At 31.3% G+C, this 25,743-nt stretch overlaps 3 protein-coding genes and 1 non-coding gene across 4 annotated transcripts; all 4 read left to right on the plus strand.

Moving 5' to 3' along the window:
- Nucleotides 1-2,541: 2,541 nt before the first annotated feature.
- Nucleotides 2,542-4,351, plus strand: LOC137811409 (MLP-like protein 43). Its single transcript, XM_068613147.1, has 2 exons — nucleotides 2,542-2,886; nucleotides 3,863-4,351. The coding sequence occupies exons 1-2, from the start codon at nucleotides 2,700-2,702 to the stop codon at nucleotides 4,132-4,134; spliced, it is 459 nt and encodes a 152-aa protein (XP_068469248.1). The 5' UTR covers nucleotides 2,542-2,699; the 3' UTR covers nucleotides 4,135-4,351.
- An 8,046-nt stretch (nucleotides 4,352-12,397) lies between these two features.
- LOC137811416 (MLP-like protein 43) lies at nucleotides 12,398-14,334 on the plus strand. The gene is made up of 2 exons (XM_068613159.1): nucleotides 12,398-12,727; nucleotides 13,863-14,334. The coding sequence occupies exons 1-2, from the start codon at nucleotides 12,541-12,543 to the stop codon at nucleotides 14,132-14,134; spliced, it is 459 nt and encodes a 152-aa protein (XP_068469260.1). The 5' UTR covers nucleotides 12,398-12,540; the 3' UTR covers nucleotides 14,135-14,334.
- A 4,978-nt stretch (nucleotides 14,335-19,312) lies between these two features.
- LOC137811423 (MLP-like protein 43) lies at nucleotides 19,313-21,157 on the plus strand. The gene is made up of 2 exons (XM_068613173.1): nucleotides 19,313-19,539; nucleotides 20,683-21,157. The coding sequence occupies exons 1-2, from the start codon at nucleotides 19,353-19,355 to the stop codon at nucleotides 20,952-20,954; spliced, it is 459 nt and encodes a 152-aa protein (XP_068469274.1). The 5' UTR covers nucleotides 19,313-19,352; the 3' UTR covers nucleotides 20,955-21,157.
- Nucleotides 21,037-21,118, plus strand: TRNAS-GCU (transfer RNA serine (anticodon GCU)). The gene has a single exon. It is a non-coding gene; the product is annotated as a tRNA-Ser (tRNA).
- Nucleotides 21,158-25,743: the final 4,586 nt, after the last annotated feature.

The raw sequence follows: 25,743 nt of genomic DNA on the forward strand, positions 1-25,743 counted from the left end.
TAGTCCTTTCACTCTTAAATGTGCTAGGAAATTTTTCTTAGATCCAGGAGTTCCTTGTGGATGGGGTAACATAATTTGGTCTCAATATATTCCTCCTCCCAAAACTCTGGTGTACTTTGGAAAGTTTTTCATGGGCAGCTTCCTACGGATCAACACATTCAGCACAGATGTTTGCATTTATTTTCTATGTGTACTATTTGTGAAAAGTAGGAAAAATCTATTCAACATCTATTTGTTGAATACCCTAATGCTTTGCATATTTGGAACTATGTTCGTCAAATTTTTCTTAATTCTCACTTCTCTAATGTGTATGATCTCCTTTCTTTTATTAAGAACGATGGTAGTTCTTTGGTTAATTTGATTAAACTTGTTGTGATTACCTTCTCTATTTGGATAATATGGCGTATGAGGAATTATGCTAGATTTCAGGTTAAGATTGATCTTTCCAGGGCCATTTCCACCATTAAGGATTTCACTTGCCTAGTGGGTAATTCGTCTAAAAGCTCTATGATGAATGATATGTTTGACTTCAATGTGCTTCAATTCGTTGATATTAATACTCGTACTGGAAAAGTTCTTCATTCTTTTCTGTTAAAATTAATACTAATGGTGTTGCTTGGGGTTCTCCTGGTCTTACTACTTGTGGTGGTATTTTTTGTGGGAGTATGAGAGAGTTTATTAGTGGTTTCTCTACTTTCCTTGATATTTAGACTACTTTGGTTGTTGAGTTTAATGGAGTCATACATGTCATTGAATAAGCTAAAAAGATGGGTCTTACTAGTTTATGACTTGAATGTGATTCTATCTTAGATTGTGTTTCATTTATTGTTAGGACTAACGTTCCTTGGATCCTTCGTAATTGGTAGAACACTTGTCTTGATTTCTTTGGGAAAATCAGGTTTAATATTTCTCACATTTTTCGTGAAGGTAATGCATATTCTGACCAACTTGCTGATTTAGGGTTTATTCATAAGAACAATTTCATTGGTATAATAGGTTTCCATCTAGTCTTTTCTTAAAATTCTTTATTAATAGGTAGAAATTACCTAAGTATCGATTTTCTTAGGTTTTTTATATATGAGTTTAATCCTCTCATATTTGTTTTTATTTCCTTTCTTTTTTCTATTTTTAGTAATACTTTTTTTAAGTGGTGACAAATGATTATTGATACTTGAATTGTTAGTCTAACTAATGTCTAAAAAAAGAGCTTTTATCAAAGCAAAATTCATCAGGATAAAATATTTACATCAATAAAATAGTTACTAGTCATCACATTTCCTTGATGTGTGTTGATAATGTCCCGTGAATAATGAAACATCATTAAAATATAGCAATAACAAGTGGGTATGCTACTTGATTTCAATTTTTAATTTTAATTGAGAATTAAGTGTCAATTTTTTTTCAAATTGCTACGTTAGTAAATGAGTTTAATTAACTATGCTTACGAATATGGCGTATTACCTTCGTATTTATACAAGAATTATTTACGGTTCTAAGTACATTCTCCCTCATGTGTGGTGTGTAGATATTAGGTCAGATTCACATGCACATTGTCTAGTTATTTTTAAGACATCTTATAAAAGTTCTCTTCTTTCTTTTCATAAACCAAACATATTTTGTAATGATTCAATAATTGATGGTCCATTTGAGTACTTTCTCTTTAGGAAGATGATGCATCAACTTCTATTTTTTTACATAGTTTCATACTCTTTTTTAGGTTAAAAGAATTTATTAAAAATATTTTATTAAAATATTAACAATTTTATAGCATGATCCTTATTTCTTATTTGTTATTATTTTACCATTTCACAAATTATTTCTGTTCCTCCTTCTTAAGCAACATTTTTCTATAAAAGTAACAAAATGCAAAGAAACCAAGATAATATTAAGTATTACATTCGGAGTGATAAAAATTATTAATGAAAATAGAAATTATAATCACTTCTCAAAAAGTTATACCAAATGGCATTTAATATCCCCTTTAATTTTAAAATAAATATTTGTTTTTATTTATTTTGTAAAATAATATTTGTACTTTATATTTTTTAAATGAATATTCATTTTCTTCTTTTTTGAAAGTATATCAACTTTAGTTTTTAATAATATTCCATCTCCTTATTTTATTGATCAAAATAATACCGTTTATATTTTAAATTTTAATTTTCATATTGTTTTGCAATTATACCTAATATGATATTTTTAAATAAAATTACGTGTCATTTTATTAAAAAGCATGAAAAAATGAGTATCAATTATTAAAAACATAATAGAGATAAATATCAATTTAAAAATTAGAAAAAAAATTGTTATTACTTTACTAAACAGATGGATGCTAATTTTAAAACCAAAGAAAAAGTAAGTACGATTTTGGAAAAGATAAGTGATTTTTTAATTAAATAATTAGACTTATTGCTAAAGACAAATTATACCAACTAAGATACCAAAATTACAATATTGGTTAATTGGCATGGAATATATATCTATTACTATATTTGGAGTTTTTCAATGTAAAATTTGATTAGGTTATTCCTTCTTGTTTGAGTAGGTTATCAAAATGGACCCCATAGTTCAATTTGTTGGGAGCAGTTGGTAAAATATGTTCTATATAAGAGGAACATGGTGGAAATACTCTTCATCATCATCATCTTCATCTTTGTTCCTTTCTTCCTTCTACTACTTGCTTCTTTATTATCATCATAATGTCACTTGCTGGTAAAATCAGCACTGAAATTGGGGTTCATGCAGCGGCTGCAAAGTGGTTCAACCTCTTTGCAAAGCAACTCCATCATATTCAAAACCTTACTGATAGAGTCCATGGAACCAAGCTGCATCGTGGTGAAGACTTTCACCACAATGAGTCCATTAAACACTGGACTTATACCATAGGTAATTAAACTTCTAATAACTCTGTCAATATGCAACCCAAAGGTTGAGTTTTCTTTTAACCTAAGTTTGAATATGTTTTGCCTGTCTACAGTTCTCTCAGTTTTAGGTTTAGGTCCAGTTCATTGCATATTGATTTTGATGTAAGATAATTTAGTGTTTACCTCTTTAAAAATTTTAAAAAGTAGAAACTAAATTCTATCTGTTTGCAATCATAAAAGTTACTGATATTTCTAAATTGCCTCAAAATTGTTTTTTCTGAATTTTTCCTTTTTTATTAATGTTTAGAATCTATGATATGTATATTCTTGATTAAATATTTATGATGTTTTTAGACTGACATTATGATGATAATAATTCTTAGTGTGTTTGAAAGGTGCTAGCTTTTGAGGTAGTCAAGAGTGATAAGACGTTTTAACTATTGTTAGTGTAGATAGTAGAGATACAAATGTGAGATTCGTTATGTTTAGAGAGGTGTGTATGTTTCTATGTTTTATATAAAGATTGAACCATTCTTAAATAAGTTATATTTATTTATTTTTTCTTATTTATAAAAAAAAATTATTATTTTTAAATGGAATAGCTGAATTCATTCCAACTTATTCAAAAACAGGTAATTTTCTTTAAGCTTTTGTGCTTATTTTAAGCAGTTAGAAAAACGCATACTAAACTAAAAACTACATTTCTTTATGCAAATTTAACAAACGGGCTTAATTAGTTTAATTATCAGTTTCTAGCTATAAATTCTCTTGATTCTGGAATTTGTTCCCTGTTGTTAGATTCTGGAATTTGAAAACTGATTTAATAATTAGTTTAGAAACTTATTTAATAATAATAAAACATAATATAAAAACTAATCAATCTTAATTTTTCAAATATCTCTAATTCAATATTTTTGAATGATTTTTTTTTAGTCTAAGTCGATTTGTTTATCTTTGTATGATTCTGATCTTGGGTTTGATTACTTGAGAAAGAACAGATGGTAAGGTTACAACATGTCAGGAGAGTATTGAATCCATTGATGAAGCAAATAAAACAGTGATCTACAAGCTCTTCGATGGAGACATCGATCTCCATTTCAAGCTCTTCAAGTTCGTATTTCAAGCAATTGATAACAACAGTGGTGGCTCTATTATAAAATGGACAGTTGAATATGAGAGGCTTGATAAGGAAGTTGATCCTCCTTATGGCTACATCGAGTTCCTGCACAAATGCACCAGAGACATCGATGCTCATCTTCTCAAGGCATAGCTCCAAAAACTTATGCAGAAAATTAAAACTAAATAAATAAGAAACAGTGGCATTGACCTTAGGTTAAGTGCTTTTCTATATATTAATATATCTGTCTGGAGTTTGACAGAAGGATAGATAGTTATGCAGATCCTTCCTTTGTGTGGAATAAATCTGGATATGCCTGTGAAGATGTGGAGCTTGTTGAATTATTATATGTTCAAGTGTTTAATGTGAAGTATTCTGTAACATACATATATTTTCTCATATCTAATAATCATAATCTGTATGAAATATTAAAATAAATATATAAACATAATATAAATATATCTAAAATTTCATTAGTTTAATGTTTCAAATTATCTCTCTCTTCATAAGACTAATAAACATTATACGCTTCCGTGTAGAATACACGATCATCACAGATTAAAGAAAAACAACCACAAAACAAAACAAATGGTAAGCTAGTTATTTTTAAAACTTATAACACAAATATAGCTTTAAACATCCACATAAATCCATCCTTTCTCATGCATTTCACACAACCATCACGTGTCTGTCAACAATTTCAATATTCATCTTTCTCATGTCAGACTTCTATTGACTCATAACACATAGACACTTGACTCTACTTCCGGAAGACTCGTGTATTGAAATTAGCATCCAGAGACCTGCACCTGTCATACTACTACTGTGAAACCCACACAGCCATGCACATAATTATCTCAATATCTCCTCATCATCTTCATATGACAGGGTAAATCCATTTGATCTGCTCTGATCAGTTCTTTCAAACCTCAGACTCAGCCAAATGGACCTCCTTCAACTCTCACCAACTGAATAACTTCATTTATGTGATTTCATTATATCAGTAGGTCTCATTCACAGGACACTCACAAATCAATACACCCTAATAACAATCTCAACACGGTATTCTTTTTCCTGAAAATACTATGTCTTGATTAGAATTCATATTTTCAACCTCACAATATCCAACATCAAACAATCAAATCATACCAATGTTTAGAATTTCCAAAATACACAACAATTCATTGACTAATTATATAAATGTCTAATTAAAGAGATTTTCAATTAACTATACATGAAATAAAAGTTTACATACTTTATAAGAAAAACTATATAGAAATAAATAAATCAATCTTTTAAAAGCGAATAAAAATTAGTTTAATATTTTTATTTTATTTTATTTTACTTTAGCTTGAGCTAGAATTCGCTAGCTTGAGCTAAAATCCTCCAGAGAGTATCCATAATTTTAGCTTGAGCTAAAATTCGCTAGCTTGGGCTAAAATCCTCCAGATAGCACCCAGAATTTTTAGCTTGAGCTAAAATTCGCTAGCTTGGGCTAAAATCCTCCAGATAGCACCCAGAATTTTTAGCTTGAGCTAGCACTTGCTAGCTTGAGCGAAATATGCAGAAATTTTTTGCATAACTTAATATACCTATTAGATTATAAATCAATATCTCATTCAATTCATAAATTATAAATCTACACATTACATTGACAGTTCCTGTTCAGCATGATACAATCACTCTCATTGAATCATTGAGTTATTATGTCCATTTATACATATATATGATTTCTAATTCCAAAACCATTTAAATCAAACAACCAATTCTCAATCACAACACTTTCAATTTCAAACAAACTACCATCTACTCAGAACAAGAAATCTTGCAACAAAATCTAGAATTGGTGACCCCGTCACACTCACATTCAAATCTTCTAACCTAGGATTCTATTGAAGATTTTAAACTAGCTTCCCTTACCTTTACTTGAGCATATGCTCACAAAGAGCTCCAAACCTACCAAAATCTTCAAAAGTAGCTTAACCTGCACCAAAGAGTCCTGATAAAAAAATCTAACTATATCTCTAAGACTCTGATCTACTAAAGACTAATGCTAAAACTAAAATAGGCACATGCATACACTTAAATTGAGATAGACCTACAAGTTCAAAATTGGACTCAGAGAAGGGTAAAAATTGAACTTACTTTATCAGAGATTCTGATCGGGCAATCTTATAGGATTCACTGCTAGGAGTCCAATGGCAGACTCTGATCCCCAAACTGATAAGCAAGGAGATCATAATCTTAGAGAGAAAGGAGAGAAAAGGAAAAAGAGGAACAAAACTGAACTTACTCTATAAAAGATTCTGATCGGGCAGTCTTGTAGTCTTTGCTGCCAGGAGTCCAACGACAGACTCCGATCGCCAAACTGATAAGCGAGGAGATCAGAATCTTAGAGAGAAGGCAGAGGAAAGGAAAATGAGTTTTTAGAGAGATGATGGTTCTTCTAAAATGAAACCTGAATAACTAAATTTCTATCTATATAGCCTTTTCACTTTAATAATAAAATATTCAGGTGCCATTTTAATTGTACCATTTATACTTTAAGACTATTTTTCTCGATCCTTACATATTCTAATATCAAATAGTAGGAATAACTCTTATAAAAATAAATAAAAAACTCAGTCTCTTGTGTCAAATTATTATCACAAAGAACCTATTACTCTAAAGAGTAGAATCATACAACGAACACATATTACATTATTACTTCAATTTTCATCTCATCCTCTCCCATCAACATAACATTTACCAAAAAAAACAAAATAATGATAGAATTTAATGTCTGCTACATTCAAACAAAGAAAATTTGAAAAGGGAATCAATCTTTCAACTCGCCAATGTCCTTAAGTATTGTTTACTCAAACAATCAGTGTTTATAATGGCTTAATAGACGTCGATTTTTAAATCGATATCTATAAGTCAAAATTATAGAAGAATTGTTCATAAACTACGATTTTAGAATCGACGCTTAATGTTTAAAAAATTGTTGTCTATATGAATATTTTCACACTAGTGAAACTAATGTGAACGGTCAGATGTCCAGAATTTGGGAAGGTGTGTGGATTGAAATTGTAAGTGAAATTTGAAAACATTGGAATAGGTATGTTTTTAAGAATGAGAGAATTGATCATATAAAGGTTTTTGCGGTGACACAAAGAAAATTCTTGACTTAGATTACTAGTAAAGAAAAAGATGCAAAGTTCACTTATTCTCAATGGTGCTTGGAACCTTTCGTATGTATGAAATTTATTAAATAGCCCTTAGTTTGGTTTGTATTACTAACTCCTTGTTTCAGAAAGGAAGAATTTGCATGTTTTGCAGGATGATTTCAAGTAGTTTGTCCCCCTGAGTAGAGTAAGGGGATGTTATGCACTAGGAGAATATGTTTCTTTCTTTAGAGTATAAAGGTTCTAAGGATATTTGTTTGAGTGGTTGAAGGGGAGGGACGAATCAAAGCGACAAGGGCTGAATCTCAGTGGATCGTGGCAGGAAGGCCACTCTCGCGTATTTAAGTCGTCTGCAAAGGATTCTACCCGTCGCTCGATGGAAATTGCGCTTCAAGGCGTCTCGCAAGGCTGATTCACCTTACGAGGGTCACCAACGACACGTGCCTATGGGGGGCCAAGGCCCCCTACTGCTGGTCGGCAAACAAACGGCGGGCGTGATAAGTGTCTAATTTCAGTAATATTTCATATTAAAATATAGGCACTTATGAGGATTTATTGCTAATTTACATATAAAATAATCCCTAATTTATGAATTTATACCGTTTTACATTTTTTATGATCTTTATTTGAATAAGAGTATTTTATTCCCAAATTTGGTGTTAATTGCAGATTTCTAAGGAAGATTGGAGATTTGGATTAAAGATGAATGATTTGAGCTAAAAAGATAAAGATAGAAGGTCCCAGAATGGAAAAGATGCAAAGAAAGATTTGGCTTTTTTTTATGTTTTATCATTTAGCCCATTAGCGCGACACAATAAACAACCTAACCCTAGAAAACTAGGATAAATAGAGGGCTAGAGGCTCAAACTTAGTGTGCCAGATTGAGAGGAAAACACCATAGAGTGAATTGTAACCCAATTGGGAGAATGGAAGGTGATAGAAGTATGCGTGGCTAATTCTACCCTTTGGGATTGGGAGTAATCTGCTCAAACTCTTATGTATTGAGGTGATATTTTATATATTAATATTCAGTTCTTGATTGATTATTGGTATTGTTGTTTTACTTTTAATTCTCCGTGACAAATTGAGAATTAATCTTAAATCTGATCGGGAGGTATTTTTAGGGTTCGGACCTAAACAACAATACTTAACATATTTGAGTGCTAGGAATAGACTTGAAATGTTAATTGCTATTAAACGTCTGAGCTTCGTTCTAAGTTGTTCTTATAAGTATGCGAGGGATCGATAGTTAGGGAACATTCTTAAGGATTTTATATGCGAGGAATCGATATAAATGATTTTTATACGGGCATCAATTTCAATTAAAGAACTTAATATTAACATGCTAATAATCAAAATACATGAGAGTGAGAGAGATGAAACTTAATCCCAATTTTTCCAATTGAAGCAACTAATTCTTTGTTTGTTTTCTTATTGATCAGTGCCAACATAATCACTTCAAACTCTCTTTTTTATTGTTATGTTGTTATATTTAGCGAATATTATACTCGATAATTCACTGTTCTTTGTGGGATCGATATCCGTCCTTAGGGACAATTATTACTTCTGACAAACGCCGTGCACTTGCCGTAAAAAGTCATCAAGTTTTTGGTAACTTCATATGTAGTGTTATTGTAAAGAGGAACTTGTGGTTTGTTTATATTTTTATTACGAAGTTTAGGGTTTAGGGTTTAAAATTTGTTTCTCTCTATATTGTTTTTGGGATAAGGGTTACTTCACGGTTTTTGTTTAGATTTGAAATAAGTTAGGGTCTGAAGTCATATCTTTTTTTAAGAGTTAGATAATCCTTAAGTGATCCTTATTTATTTATTATATTTTATGATAAAAAAAATAATACTAACACATGTTAGTAATATTATTTTAATTTTCTCTACACCCGGAATCAACATATCACGTACAAAAACAGGATAATAATAGAAATTCGTAGCTACTAGTTTAAAAAAAAAAAAAATCCAGTTTACTTTTTATAGTAAACATAACAATTTCAGAACTCATTATAAAGCTACCCACCACGAGCATGCTGGCGTGTGCATAGTATTATATGTTCATGTGAATGTGATGCATATCATTTATGATTTGTGTAAATATATATTATCTGTAGACCCTGCTTTTATGTTATTGAATTAAGTGATTTTGTCAAAATATATCTTGAGCATGAATGTAATATAATATAAATTATCAAATAGAAAGTCACAGAACCCACCATGGTTGAATGAGCTATATTCTTCCTTTTCTTTTTCATTTTGAAACTGTGTGGACGACGAGGTCTGAGTAATATTGATTCACTCGATATACAATTTGTTCTCGTACTAATATTTTCTGAATTCTTTAAAATTCTTCTCCTCTCGGGCACGGACTCCGTCGATCGGTGAGGTACCTACGATTACACTCCGACGCTTAAGTCAGTGCTAGTGATTAGTCTGTTATCTTAGGATATTAAAAATGTACTTTTTCCTCCTTTAGAAGTCTCATTTATAGGTAAAGTCTTTTTCGGGCAAGTAATTGGTTCACTAAAACATGAGTAATGGTGTGTAGTGGCTTCCTGATACCACGGAGGTGTCTTTTGGTATGTCCTTGACTAATTCAACATTAGTTGTAACTACTTTCTTACCACGTATTTATTATGTTATATTTTTAATTTATATTTTCGGTCGTCCGATGTACGGTAAAACTTTTGTTATTGAGAATGATAATAGATTAAGAAATATAATTAATATTTTTATTTTTATTAAATTATTTTTAACTTGATCTTTACTTGTCGTTATTCTTTTGAATCTTAGACATTCTGTAATTTTTTTTATTTAGCTATAAAGTTGTAGCAGTTATATAGCACATGATATGACTGAACTTCTGAACAAATCTCTGCACCGCCATTTGTTTTTGAAATAACAATTCAGTTTATTAAATTTAAATTTATATTAATTTAATTTGAATAAAATTGAAGCTTATTATATAGGATAAATATAAATTCAGATTTATTTAACTTATTTAATTGTTATATGTTTTAAAATTAAATTATCAATTTTAGGAGAGAGTGATTATGTAGCTCAAAAAGTTATGCAGAAAATTAAAAATAAATAAATAAGAAACAATCCTTGACCTTATTTTAAGTGATTTTCTGTGTAATAATATATCTGTGTGGAGTTTGAAGAAGGATCATGGTTATGCAGATCCTTCCTTTGTGTTGAATAAATCTGAATATGCATGTGGTGATGTCTGGAAGCTTGTTGAATTATTATATGTTGAAGTGTTGAATGTGATGCATATTATTTATGATTTCTGTAAATATATATGGAATCGTATTAATGAACATATTTCAGTAATTTAATGTACTTGTTCTTCTTTTTTTTAAGAGAATTAATCATGAATGTAATATATATAATATAAATTATCTGAATAGAAAGTCATAGGAATCACATCATGGTTGAGTAATATATATGGAGAATGATAATATAGATTAAGAAATGTAATTAATATTTATATTTTTATTAAATTATTTTTAACATGATCTATATTTCTTGTTAATCTTTTCAAAGACACTCTCCGTTTTATATAACATATAAAACTGATATTTTTTTAAGTTCAAATTTTAAGCCTTTTAATTTTTTTTTATCAGCTTTAAGCCTTTTAAATATTTATCGTATTTTTATTTAATAAATAAAATTTTAATATATAATATTATAACATTCACATTATTAATAAGTTAACATAAAATATTTTAATATTTAATTTCATACTTAAAATCTATTTATTACATAATTTTTTCAAAAAATAACACGTTTTAATAATTCTTTAATTTTATATATATGCATGACTATACTCGACTAATCTGAAGGTTGACAGGTGTACACTTCACTAATCTGAAGGTTGACAGATGTATTTACAATATTTTTCTTTGTTGTAAAGATTTCAAGATAATCTGAAAGTTGGAGAAGTGAAATAATAACTTCGAAGACGGTTTAAATTAGGAAATTGACAACGAGAACTATCAAGTTCTGGAAAGACTAGTGGGTCGGTAATGAACTTGAAGACTAAGTTCTCAAGGGTTTTTTTTTTCTTTGAGGACTAAGTTCCCAAGGTTGATAATGTACCATAATCAACTAAACTAAAGATAACTTCCAACAATTCTATCTAATAGAACTTAATAGCATTGAAGATAGAGTTTAGAAGGATATTAGAGTAAGTCTTATTTATTTGAAATGTGTAGAATTATAAGAACAAATTATAGGAATGGTAAAATTGAACTTTTTTTATCTATAATAAAAATAAATAAATAAAATGTGTAGAATTATAAGAACAAATTATAGGAATGGTAAAATTGAATTTTTTTTATCTATAATAAAAAAAAATAAATAAAAATATTTAGGGTTTACACTTAGATTAAAGATAAAGAGATATTCTCCCAAAAGCTTAGGTCATATATAAAGAACCCAAAAACAGATCTCATGTATTCAACTTGACATTTATATCCAATAGAGTGTATAAGGGAACTCTATTGGCTATTAGTTAATCAACATTCTTTAAACTTTGGTTAAAGAATAATTTATTTATTTATTAGAAATACACTATGATTAATTAGAAAGAGAAGCAAACAAAAGATATTCGTAATAAAATGTATGAAAATGTGGAGTAACCAATAATTCTAGGGCACTCGTTGTAATTATCATCATAATAATGACAATCAAATCTTATACATTATTTTAAGAAACAAATATTGCTCTCCAGTTTTCAAACAAAACACCTTTTTTAAAGAATCTTATGAAACATATGAATCCAAAACAATATATTAGGTAATATTATTATATTGTCAAAAAAGTTCCCCTCTTAAAACCGACAATATTATTGAAGACACGTGTTACCATTTCTTCTCAAACAAGAAAAAAAAAACCCTAAAAAAAACAAAACTATTTGCATGATTCAATAATTGATGGGATGACTTTGGGCACTTCCTTTAACAAGAGAATGCATAATAATATTTTTTTTGTCAATTACAAATCTCAAAACTAACTTCATATTTATTTTGGATACAACTTCACGTTATCTCCATGTTATTATCTATTAGTTTGACATTTTACATATTATATTTTTATTGCTTATCAAAAATATTGATTCATTTTTAAATTTCAACCAGTGGATATATAATAAATAATAAATAATAAATAAAAATTGAGTAACTGAACTGAATATTTTTTAAAGAAGAAATTATTAGGTGCTTACCTATGTTGTAGGGTATAGAGACCCCACAATTGAGTTAAGTTGTGAGGGGTGTGGGTAAATTATGTGCTATATAAGAGGGGGATATGGTGGCATTATTCTTCACCATCACTCATCTTTCTTCTTTCTTCTATAACTTGGTTCTTTCTTCATCACCATGGTACTTTTGGGCAAAATCAGCACTGAAATTGGGGTTCATGCAACTGCTGAAAAGTGGTTCAACCTCTTTGCAAAGCAACTCCATGATGTTCAACACCTTGCTGAGAGGGTTCATGGAACCAAGCTGCACCAGGGTGAAGACTGGCATCACAATGACACCATCAAGCACTGGACTTATGTCATAGGTAATTAAACTTCTAATAACTCTATGCACATTATTTTTCTCCCTATCTTTTTTAATACACTTTTATATTAATAATAAAAACTACTTTAATATCTATATTATTGTGCTTTTCTCATTACAAAAATTTAGATGGGAGACAAATCCTCCATAAGTTGTGTTGGATCTCAATAAATATATAGCATATGTTCACTTAATCTGACATAAAAATAACAATAACCACATGATATATATATATATATATATATATATATATATATATATATATAAAGAAATATATGGACTTTTAACGTGATTTAATTTCAAAAAAATAAATTGTAAGTAGTATTAGCACATGATATATTAAATAACAGGCCTCTTTCTCATATAAAAAAAATTGACTAAAAGAAAATCATCAATAGAGACCAAAATAATTAGTTGCAATAGTAACTAAATAAGAGACCATTATAGAAACTAAAAAAATTGGTTTCTAAATTAGTGTCTATTATTGTTAAATAGTTTCTAAATTGGTATCTAATTAGCAACTAAAGTTTTAACTACCAATTATTTAGATTCTAAATTTTGTAGCAAAATCTTTGGTTGCTAATTAGATACAAATTTAAAAACCATTTAACAATAATAGAAACTAATTTAGAAACTAAAAATTTATTTAGTCTCTAAAATGGTCTCTAATTTAGTCACTATAGCAACTCTATTTTTTTTTTCTAAAATTGGTTTCTATTTCGTGATTTTCTTATAATATGAACATCTTGATAGTGTAAGTAAATGTTAATAGATAGTACAATAAGGAGTTGATACTAAATGATAAAAAGTTCTATAATAGTTATTAAAATAGACATTAATACTATTTTAGAATGTGACTCTAAAGTTATCTAGACTCTAAAGTTGGATAGTAAGATATGATTTGCATCTCACATCCATAAACTTTAATTTAGAATGATGTGAGATTCTATGACTTCTTAGGACATGGACTAAAGTCCAGATTTGCACATTTAAATATTTATTTCTCAAAAAGATAAACTATACAAGATTATCTAAGTTACTATTGAAAATAATGTTATATACATATATAAATGAATTGTTCTCTTATTTATAATTCTTATAGAATGATTCTTTATTGTTTGTGAAATAATATGTAGATGGTAAGGTTACAACATGTCACGAGAGTATTGAATCCGTTGATGAAGAGAACAACACAATCTACTACAAACTCTTCGGCGAAGACATAGACCACAGGTTTAAGGTGTTTAAGCTCATATTTCAAGCCATTGATAAGGAGAATCATGGTGTTATTATAAAATGGACCATTGAATATGAGAAGCTTGATGCAGAAGTTGAACCTCCATATGGCTACATCGAGTACCTGCACAAATGCACCTCAGATATTGATGGTAATCTTCTCAAGGCATAGTTCCAAAAACTTATGAATAAAAATAATGGATGTGTGTTTCACCAGAAGGATGCTTTTTTCTTTGTTTTTTGCTCAGCACCAGAAGGATGCTTATATAGATCCTTCCTTTGCATTGAATAAATTTGGATGTGCATATGTAATCAGTGATTTCAAGTGTGCTAAATTTCATGTTATAAAGTTTTCATTGTGATGTGGGTTTAGGGTTTTTGAATTGTTTAAACTTAACTTAATTTGCCAAACCTTCACCAACACGTGGAAACGCGTTAACGATAAGTTATGTATTTTAATGCGTTAACCAATTGAAAAGGCAAATATGGTATATAAAATAATAACAATTTATGACTTCCCAGTTGTATTTGTCACCTGATTCAGAGAAGTAACACTTTTGTATAAGATTCTAGTAACTAAAGTAATTAAATTGTTTTATAAAAATATTATAGACATGTGTTTAAAAATTATAGATGGATATAGGTAAACGAAATAAAATAAGATTGGGATAATAATAGTTAGAAGACAACTCACTGAACACGAGGTTCTCCAGAATGTATAAAAATATAATGTTAGACAATGGTACTTTTGGAAAATTTTGAGATTTGGAATGATAAGATATGACAGTGGATAATGCTCTGGAGAAGGACTAGTTTGAGTGGGAGAAAAAACGTGAAAAAAATTATATTTTATTTCACTACTTTTTTGGAATGGAGACTACAATCTCTTTAAATAGTTGTTTTTATGGATTATAGGAAATCATTCTCTTTGTTTCTTAGGTTGGAAATTTGTACTTAGGTTTGGTTTGAATTGGTTTTCTTTGAAAAAAAAAAAAAAGTTTAGACATCCTTTAAGGGTCTTATTTAATTATATTTATTTATTGTTATAAAAAACAATAAATTTTTCAAATTCTCATATTTTCTTATATTATAAATTACATTTAAAATCATGGTATAAATGACATTCAAAACTATAATTAAAGATAATAAATATTGACAATTCAAATTTTAAAATAAAATTGACGACGACTTTAAGGCTTAACAAATTCTTCCCTCAAACTTAAACCTTTACTATTCTTTATTCAAATTGCTTTTATGATATGCATGTGAATAGCATTATTTGGGGAATTTGGAATCATAGAAATAGGATTATTTTTAATAATGGAGTGGTAAATCCTATTGAAATTTTTGCTATGGCACAAGTAAAGGTGTGGGCATGGATAACTTATAAATTCCTAAAATCAAATTTCTCTTATTCTGATTGGTGTTTTGATGTATATTAATGTTTGAAATCACTACATTGATGGTTAACGATCTCCCTCCTCTTTTATGGTGGGTTCTATTTTGGATGAGAGCACATGTTGCTGAGTGTGATTCAACCTCAAATGCTGGGGAGGAGCAAGGAACCAACATACCTTTGTGGAGATGTCATGCCTTATATCCTTGACATGGGTTATGTTGTTGCGTTATTTTTTGTATTATAGTAAGTTGTATATGTACAAATTTTGGCTAAGAACTGGGCTTATTGTATGCGGGTTGGAGTACCCCAAGTATTCCCATTTATATTATTCCTTATTGTTGATTAAAAAAAATTGTTTTTATGATTGTCATCACCACACTTCCAATTTTATGTTTCACCTCACCCCTACTGCTTCCAACATTTTCCCTGTAGCCACCAAACTATTATGGATTAGAAGCAACTTCAGTCCTCTTGATTGCAACGACCCATATAGAATATAGAGTTCTGGTTTGAATACTTTTAGTTTCCCAAATAGAATCTTCTACACTTTTACCCTTGTTACTAAAATGATTTAAGGAAGACTTTGACTTCAATGAACTTGGAGCATAATGATCAGACCATATTTCACATGATACATCGACAACATTTCATTTATCTTTTTTTCCAAATAAGAACAACTATTTTTAAGTACACATATGAACCACAATTTCAATTCAAACCTCAACAACCAAAATCATTAATGGTAGACATGACTTCAATTAACATGCAAAAAAACAAGTTCTTCAAATAAACAATGTTATCTAAAATTAGTACAACTTCATCATGAAAACTAAAGTAATGTATTAACACATAACTTCAACCTCATTTAAACAAAGTCGTCTAACTTTAAAACGACTTATAATATAATAAATTTGTATCATCTTTATATAACTTACCTCCATTTCACTACAAGAAAATTATTAAATAATAAATAAATTTAAAAATTATTTAGTCATTTTATTAACTAAATTATATACTAATTTAAAGACTAAAAAATTAGTCATATTTAAAGTGATTTCTATTATTAATAAAAATTTATAAAATAGTTTTTAAATTTGTACCTAAATTAGTTACTTAAATTTTAACGACTAATATTTTAAATTTTAAATTGATCTCTAAAAACCTAACATAGATCAATTTAAAATATAAAATAGTAAGTAATAAAATCTTGATAGCTAATAATTAGATACTAATTTAAAAATTATTTTAAATTTTTTATTAACAATAAAAATTATTTTAAATACTAATAATTTTTTAATTTATAAAATAATTAGATAATAATTTTTTATTTTAGTTTTTAAAATTATTTTTTTATTTAATGAATTTTTATAGTATTTATAATAAAAAAATGATTTATTTTGATAATATATACGTAAAGTCACTTTCGTTCCTGTGTTGTCATTTGGAAAGTGTGTAACCCTAACAGCAAAGCAAATTTGTCAATTGCGGTAATAATTTTGTGAGTGGAAAGTGCAGTTAGTGGTGGGGGCAGACTTGTATTAAAGGAAAGAGATTATATAATTCAGTAACATGGAGAGACATAATTAGTAAGAAAATCACATGAACTTGTGATGTTGACAATACCAAGTCCAAGATAATTACATTGCATGTGCTATTCTTAACTATTGTGAGTTATATTATTATATTTTTTTATTAATAAAAAATAAATAAAATAAAATAAAAATTTAGGGGTGTTTCAAATCTTATATAGAAAATACTAATTTAGCATCATCAAACTTTATAGATTAACAAACCAATCTTCAAAAAAATATATGAAAAGAGTCATATCATATCATGAGTCAGTTGGAACAATGTATGCAAACCTCTGGAGGATGGTGGGTTGGAGATTAAAGACATTCGAAAGTTTAATAAAACTCTTCTGACCAAATGGAAATGGCGTCTGGTGAGTGAAGAACAAAAAAAGTGGAAGGATATTTAATTTCTAATATGGTGTTGAATCAAGTCGAAGTCAAATACCTAAGAAGTACCAGTCAAGCTTGGTGGTGGAGGCATCTGTCTAAAGTATGGGGAGAGGGCATTGCAGAAGGTTGATTTAAAGAAGCTCTGGTCTGGAAAGTGGGCACTGAGGATAAAGTCAGATTCTGGAAGGATGTTTGGGTAGGTAATTACAAGTTTATCTCCTTATATACCCGAGGTTGCATTCTATTTCTTTGGATCAGGGGCAGAAGGTGAGTGAGGTTGGAGAGTAGGAAGACTCTGTATGGAAATGGCGACTTAGATGGAGGAGAATCAGATACGAGTGGAAGTCCTTACAAGAAGAATAAATGTTAAGGTTTATTTCCACAGGTTATCTTAATAGGGAGGCACATGACCTTCAGGTGTGGGGAGTTTTCTATGAAATCAGCTTATAAAGGCTTAGGTTCTTCTACTAACGGGGTCCAAACGGGTATTTTCAACCAGTTGTTGCAGGCTAAAGCATTCCCTAGTGCTCTAGCAACAACTTGGAGGATTTTGTTGGACAAATTACCTACTAGAAGTAGCTTGATCAGGAGAGGGATACTGATTAGTTCTCCTTCTGTGTCAAGCACCAGAAGAGAGTACCCAACATGTTTTCCTGGGATGTGTTGTTGCTCAATGTGTTTGGTCCCTGTGCTTGAGATGGAAATGTATTTTCTCCGTCCAACATAAGGACCTGAGGTGCCACTTTGAGAATATTTATTTAGTGCACTTGAGCCCTACGCAGAATAAGGTGTAGACGGGTTTGTGGGTGGCTGGAGTAAAGAGTATTTAGGAACACAAAACTCAATATTGTCCCAAGATTTTGTTGCTTCGTCAACGACAACTGGACTAAACCTACGACGACTGATACGAAGTTTGATATTCCTATATGAATCCATTTCCTTATCTAGCTGCTCAACGTTTTTAATGTCATAAAACTGGACTAAACCTTTCTCCTCTCTCACCTATTAAGCTTTCTAGATATAAATACCTCCTTCACTCTTCCCCACCTTTAAAATATTTTGAACAATTCATACTCTCCATAGCCATCGGAGAAACTAGAAAAGAAAAAAGTTGCATAGTAGCTTGAGGTTCTGATAGCATTGTTCCCTTCTACATCCCTCATCTGAGTATACCATTCTGGCATAGGATATTAACCCTTATTCATACCTATATCGCTTTCTTTTTATCACAGATATAATTAACATGGAATTTGGTTTACGTGCAAAGAAAAGTTCGAAGATGGCACAACAAGTGGAACTGCGAGATGAACATGGAAACCCTATTGAACTCACAGATGCATATGGAAACCCTGTTAAATCTTATGTTATTTTAAAAAAGAAACATTCCTTTAGTTTTCAAGCAAAAACACATTTTTGAAACAATCGTATGAAACATATGAATCAAACAATATAAAAATCGAATGTGTTAGGTAATATTATCTTGTCAAGTTTTTTCCCTCTTTATATTGAAGAGACGTGTTATCATTTCTTCTTACACAAGCAAAATAAATAGTAAAAAAAAAAAAAAAAAGAGCCTATTTGCATTGACCCAATAATTAATAGGATGACTTTCAGCACTTCCTTTAACTAGAGCATATTAAAAAAAATTCAATTACATATTTTAAAACTTCCTCTTATTTATATTAGATATTACTTCATGTTATGTTCTCATGGCTTATCTATTAGTTTGACATTTTACATATTGTTAATTATCCCTCTTTGCTTTAATATTATAATTGATTCATATTAAAATTTAAAATAATTGATAAATAATAAATAATAAATAAAAATTGAGTAACATATGAGTAACTTAAAAGAAAAAAATATTAGCCGTTTACCTTTATTGTGGGGTATAGAGATCCCACAATTGAATTATGGGTGGGTAAATTATGTTCTATATAAGTGGGGGATCCCATTATTATTATTCTTCATAAATCCTCATCTTGTTCTTTCCATTTCTTGCTTCTGTAATTGCTTATTTTTTCATCACCATGGCACTTTTTGGCAAAATCAGCATTGAAATTGGGGTTCATGCAACTGCTGAAAGGTTGTTCAAAATCTTCTCAACGCAACTCCATGATGTTCAAAACATTGCTGAGAGTGTTCACGAAACCAAGCTGCACCATGGTGAAGACTGGCATCACAATGACTCCATCAAGCACTGGACTTATGTCGTAGGTAATTAAACTTCTAATATATAACTCTGCAGATTATTTTCTTCCTAAGTTTTAATACACTCTTATACTTTCTGTAATTCCCTCGGATTTACTTCTTATCTTTCAAAAGTTGTATATATTTGGAGTTGGTTAGTTATAGAAGATGAGTTTTGACTTAATTTAATTTCAAAAATTAAATTATAAGGTAATATTAGCACATTATATGTATTTTTTTTTATCAGCAAATAGCAATGAAATTAAATGAGACCACTTCAGGGGTGGTCCAACTCTTATACAACAAAACAGATTTTCTCAAAGAGCCTTTTCATCTACATATCAAGCAAAAGACCTCCTACTCTCTTTCCTATCTCAATCAATAATAAAAGAAACCCAAGAAACAACCTTTTACATAAAAACTAAACAGAATACATACATACCAAGGATTCAAGACACCAATCAGAAAATGAGAAATTAGCTGACGGTATCTTTGAGCACATTATATGTATTAAATAACATACATCTTTTTCTCGTCTATCAAAGAAGAGTTGAAGATGTTGAGTGTGTAAGTAAATGTTAATAAATAGTCACGAATTGATACTGAATGATAAACGTTCAATAATAATTATTAAAGTAGACAAAATACTATTTTAGAATGAGTTTAAACTTATCTAGACTCTAAAACATTGGGTAGTAAGATATGATTTGCATCTTACATCCATAAACTTTAGAATGATTTGAGATTTCACGAGTTCTTTGGTTTTTTTTTTTGTGTTGTTCTTTTTTGAGTTGATCTGTTTTAGGTTTTAAATTCTTGTTTTTCTTTTTATTTGGTGTTTGTTTTACCTTTTTTGATTTGGTAGCTTCTTTTGGTGTTTTGAGTTTAGTTGTTAGGTATTAGTTTCTTTGAGATTATTGGACGTGATATATTTGTTTGTTGGATCTGTATAAAGGTTGAATCACCCATGAAGTGATTTTTATTTATTTATTTATTTTTGCTGATAAAAAAAATATGAGTGACTAAAGTTGAAATTGCACATTTAAAGATTTACTTCTTAAAAAAAAACTATACATATATATTACAATTGAAATAAAATGTTATGTATAAATGAATTTTTTCTTATCTCTATTCTTATACAATGATTCTTTATTGTTTGTGAAAGAATAGATGGTAAGGTTAGAACATGTCATGAGAGTATTGAATCCCTTGATGAAGAGAACAAAACAATCAAGTGCAAACTCTTTGGTGAAGAGATCGACCATAAGTTTAAGGTGTTTAATCTCATATTTGAAGCAATTGATAAGGAGAATGGTGGTGCTATTGCAAAATGGACCATTGAATATGAGAGGGTTGATGAAGAAGTTGATCCTCCATATGGCTACGTGGAGTACGTGCACAAATGCACTTCAGATATTGATGCCCATCTTCTCAAGGCATAGCTCCAAAAACTTGTGAATAAAAAAATAAATAATGGAAGTGTTTGATCAACACAATAATTATATAGATATTTTCTTATGTAGTGTCGCTTTGGCCGAGTGGTTAAGGCGTGTGCCTGCTAAGTACATGGGGTTTCCCCGCGAGAGTTCGAATCTCTCAGGCGACGTTTCTTTTTAGCCAATAGAAAAGAACACATTTTTATATATATTTTGTGCTTCTTATATGTTTTTTTAATTCTTTAAAGTGAACTTCATTTGCCAAATCTAATATTTTGTAAAGACATTAGGTGACATTCAAAAGTTTACTTTGCTTAATTGAAAAGTTTTAAAAAAAAATCAAAATATTCTCATGCTAAAGTTCGAATCATAGTCACTGACGCTACCATCTGCGCTTTACGTTTTCTTCAACCTTTTACTTTTGAATTTTAACAAGGTTTCTTTCTTTCATAGTAACTCTTATCACCTAGCAGACCAACTCAAGAACTTTGACCCTACTTACAGTGTACATCATTTATGCTCCAAAAAAACATTTGACAATATTTTGCAAATCACAAATCGAAGAAATGAAGTTCCTCCAACCAACTAAGCACAAACCAAAATCCTTTCACATTCAACAACCTACAAGAAGAAAAATAAACCACGGTCTTGTCTACAACAAGACAAAAAATAGTATTTCATAAAACATAGCAGAAGAATAACAAGTCAATTACAATTTATAGTACATAGTGTATAAAATGAATAACAATTTATTACATCTCAATTCTATTTGTCAAAGGATTCAGAGAAGAAGTAACCCTTTTAAATAAGATTCTAGTAATTAAAGTTATTTAATTTTTATAAAAATATTATAGCTTGTGTTTTAAAATTATAGATGGATATACTATAGTTTTATTTTATTATTGGCTTAATTATTTTTTATCCTTATATTAAGGAATAATAGTTAATTTGGTCTAATTAATTTTAAGAAAATCAATTTTATCTAATGATTTTAAAAAAATCATTTTGATCCGAAGGTTTATATAAAAGTATGAATTTTGTCCATTCGGGTAACTTTTTACATAAACAACATTAAGTGGTGATGATGTGAGATTAAGTAAGGCAATTGTTTTATGTAGTGTTAATAGTTGTTTTATGAACTATATTTCATATTTCGTTGTTATTTTGTTTGGTTATTAAATTTTAACACAAGTTATTATTGCGTTTGTGTATAAAAAAAATTATGGTAATGAATGTAAAAATATTTTTAAGGAACAGTTATTAAAGTTTTTAGAGAACGGTTTTAAAATTACAATTTATATAAATATTATCTAAAGTTATTCAATACTTATCACAACTCTGGTCTTCTTCTTTTTTATCAGCAATAACAAATATATAAATGTGAACCACTTCAGGGGTGGATCGACCCTTATACAAAAAATACATAATTCAACGTCTAACAGGATCCTCCAAACCAAACAGGAAAAAGCACAGTCCACACTAAGAACTTAAAAACCTAAAAAGCATCACATAACCAAACGCATACATTCCAAAGGTTTCAAACACCAACTGGAAAAGGAAACCGAAGCTGTACCTGTGTGGATGTCAGGGCCAGAGTGATATTGTTCCACGTCAGTACCTAATTGTTGTTGTCCAGCAGCTGCTTAATCGTCCTAGTCCTTTCTCCTCTGCGCGTATGCTCGTCCGGTCGGCGGGGGTACCTGCGATTGCACTCCGACGCTCAAGTCAGTTCTCCTCCTTTCTCAGTGTTTCCAGAAGATTAAAAACGTACCTTTTCCCCCTTTCAGCAGTTTTCCTTATAGGTTGACCTGGGCTTTGGTACGTGTGGGCCAAATAGGTAGTTGCTGAAATCGTGCTTAGTGGTGTTTGGGTCATGAGTAGTGGCTTCCTGATATTAAGGGAGTGTACCTGAAAATGTCCTTGACCCATTCAACTATAGTTATAACTGCTGTTCTGCCACGTATTTATTTTGTTCGTTTTATTTAACATCCATGTTCGGTCGTACGGAGCCGAGCGGTACACTTGCCCCCCAAGCTCGAGGGTATGATTGGCCGAAGAGTCGTACAAGATGGATGGGGTTTCAAGATGGTGCTTTACAGCTGGTTCCTCTTAAATGTGTCGCAGAGATGTGACGTTTGCCAGAGCCGCCGTTTAGGCGTGTACTGTTTCATCTGACGTTTTCAACGGTGGCGATTGAGTGTCGTTTCGAATGCCGAGTGATTGTACCCGTTGGATCAAATGAGATCCAATGGTGCTGGACGTTTGATGAGGGGGTTCTTCTCTCACTTCATTGCCTATAAATAGCATTTCATTTGTTGGGAAAGGGTTTACGCACTCTTTTTGCTTCCTAGATCTTGTGCTTTCTGCTCCGAGCGTCGAGTCTATTGCGGTTGTCGAGTTTGCTTCAGTTTCATCCGCCCCTAAGGTTAGTGATGCCCTCTTCTGTAGAGTCTTCTTGTAGTGTAGATTCGTCTTTGACTCGCACCGCTTCTAGTGGCGCGAGTGAGTTTTCGGAAGGCCCGAGTTACGATTGGGTCGATCCGTCCGTCCTTAATATTTCCACGAAAATTAAAACGGCTGATGACTTAGATAAGTTCTTTTCTGCCAACCCTGGTTTTGTAGAGTCTGATTGTCCGAATGAGGCGTTAACTGCAGACGTCTGCGGTGTGACCGACCGTGTCTGCCACGGTCGGGAGAACGCGCCGCATGATTTCTTTTTTGTATATAGTACCTTCTTTTCTAATTTACGCATGACCTTTCCTTTTGATGATGTTACCATGGGAGTCCTTCGGACTCTCAATGTTGCGCCCACGCAGTTGCATCCCAACTCGTGGGCGATTCTCCAAGCTTTTCGCGTTATATGTTGAGTTTTCAGGCTTAATCCTACCCCGCAGTCGTTTTTGTATTATTATAATACGTATCCGAGCACCCCTGTGAGTTGGTTGTCGTTGGTCAGTCGGTCGGGTAATGTTCGGTTTGCTCCATACACCACGTCGTATAAATTTTTTAAAGATAATTACTTCAAGATTTTTGTGGAGCCTGATGGCCGTGACCTCTTTTATAATGCTGATGGAACAACTAAGTTTCCTTTCCATTGGACGGAGAAACCTTTCCGGCTCGATAACCAGTTGTTGCATTCATTAACACCTTTTGATAAGGAGGTTATATTAGTTATCGACCGGTTACCTTGTAGGCTGCCCACCCGAGAGCTGATAGCCTTGTATGGGTCGTCCAAAAAGTGGGCAGATTTAACTGGTATGTGTATTCAATTGTTGTCGGTCGCTTTGTTGTGGGATTGCGTTTTGACGGTTTGTTTTATGTAGGCATTATTTTAAGGATGGATCCGAGTCTGAGCAAGTTCATGAAGGATCTGAAGAAGCAGGCCGAGGATCGTAAGGTTTCTTCTGCCGCTGGTATTGTACTGAAGCCAGCTGCTGTAGAGGTGGTGTCGCCCAAGATTGCTGTTGCGCCACCTGCGAACAAGAAGAGAGGACGTCCGTCCAAGGTTCAAAAATTGGAGGTGGGTACCTCATCTGGTGGCAAACCGGTTAGCATGTTCGGACTAGGCCTTAGGGTTGCTCTGACCATGCAGTTTGATCTTCTACCCAAGGATGAAGGTATACTGGCTGCTGTACCTACATTACACCTGATCGAAGAGATGGTGGAACTCCAATGTCGGGCGGCTGTGGTGAGTCGAGCCATTGGGGATGAGCTGAAGAGAGCTGAGTCGATCGTGATTCCGAGACTAAGGGCCAAACTGGACGAATCATCCCAAGCTTTAAAAAAGGCATTGCAGGATATCGATGCCTGTCAGAAGGAGAAAGAGAGGGAGGTGCAGATGATTAAAGAAGAAAAAGAAACGTTGAAGGCCATGGTTACGAAGTTGACGGCCGAACGGGATGAGCTTTTCCAAGAGAAAGCTGATCTAACGACCGAGAAGGAGTCACTCAATGTTGAAATTGAGAAGTGTCAAGGTTTCATTTTGCGTATCAACGAAGAAAGCTTCAATCAAGGTCTTCGCCAAGCGGCCTTTTTTCATGGTATACCGGCCGATGACTCACGGTACGATCTTGGCAAGGATGTTGTGAACGGTCGCCTTGTATCGCTTGGAGAAGATGCTGATGACGTCGGTCAGGTCATGGGGGAACCGCCGACTGACAGTGCACAACCGGACGAGACCATCGACATTATCTAATTCGGAATATGTCTGGACCCGGGCTGTGGGTTAAAAACAATTTATCTTTTTATGCTTTAGTACTTGAATGTACGCTTGAACAGTTGTTTGTATACTCTCGACCATATGTATGTATGCGTTCGCGTTTGATTTTATATGCATGCTTGTTTATACCTGCTTCCAAGCGAATAATTTTCTCGACATCTGGTTATCCACTGACCGAACGAATGGTTTATTAACATCATTTGATTCTGACCGTCGTAAGACTATTAGTACGATTCTAACCGATCGATCGGTTAATTAATAACAAGATTATTAATTTTTGATCAGCGATAGGTGAATAACCTTTAGGTTGTAGATATGATTCTGACCGAACGAACGGTTAATTAATAACGTAAGATTATTAATTTCTAACCAACGATAAGTGAACAATCGTTTAGGTTGTAAATATGATTCTGACCGAACGAACGGTTAATTAATAACGTAAGATTATTAATTTCTAACCAACGATAAGTGAACAATCGTTTAGGTTGTAAATATGATTCTGACCGAATGAACAGTTAATTAATAACTTAGGATTATTAATTTCTGACCAACGATAGGTGAATAACGTTTAGGTTG

Source organism: Phaseolus vulgaris, chromosome 11 (genome assembly GCF_000499845.2).
Source record: "Phaseolus vulgaris cultivar G19833 chromosome 11, P. vulgaris v2.0, whole genome shotgun sequence".
Classification (NCBI taxonomy): domain Eukaryota; kingdom Viridiplantae; phylum Streptophyta; class Magnoliopsida; order Fabales; family Fabaceae; genus Phaseolus; species Phaseolus vulgaris.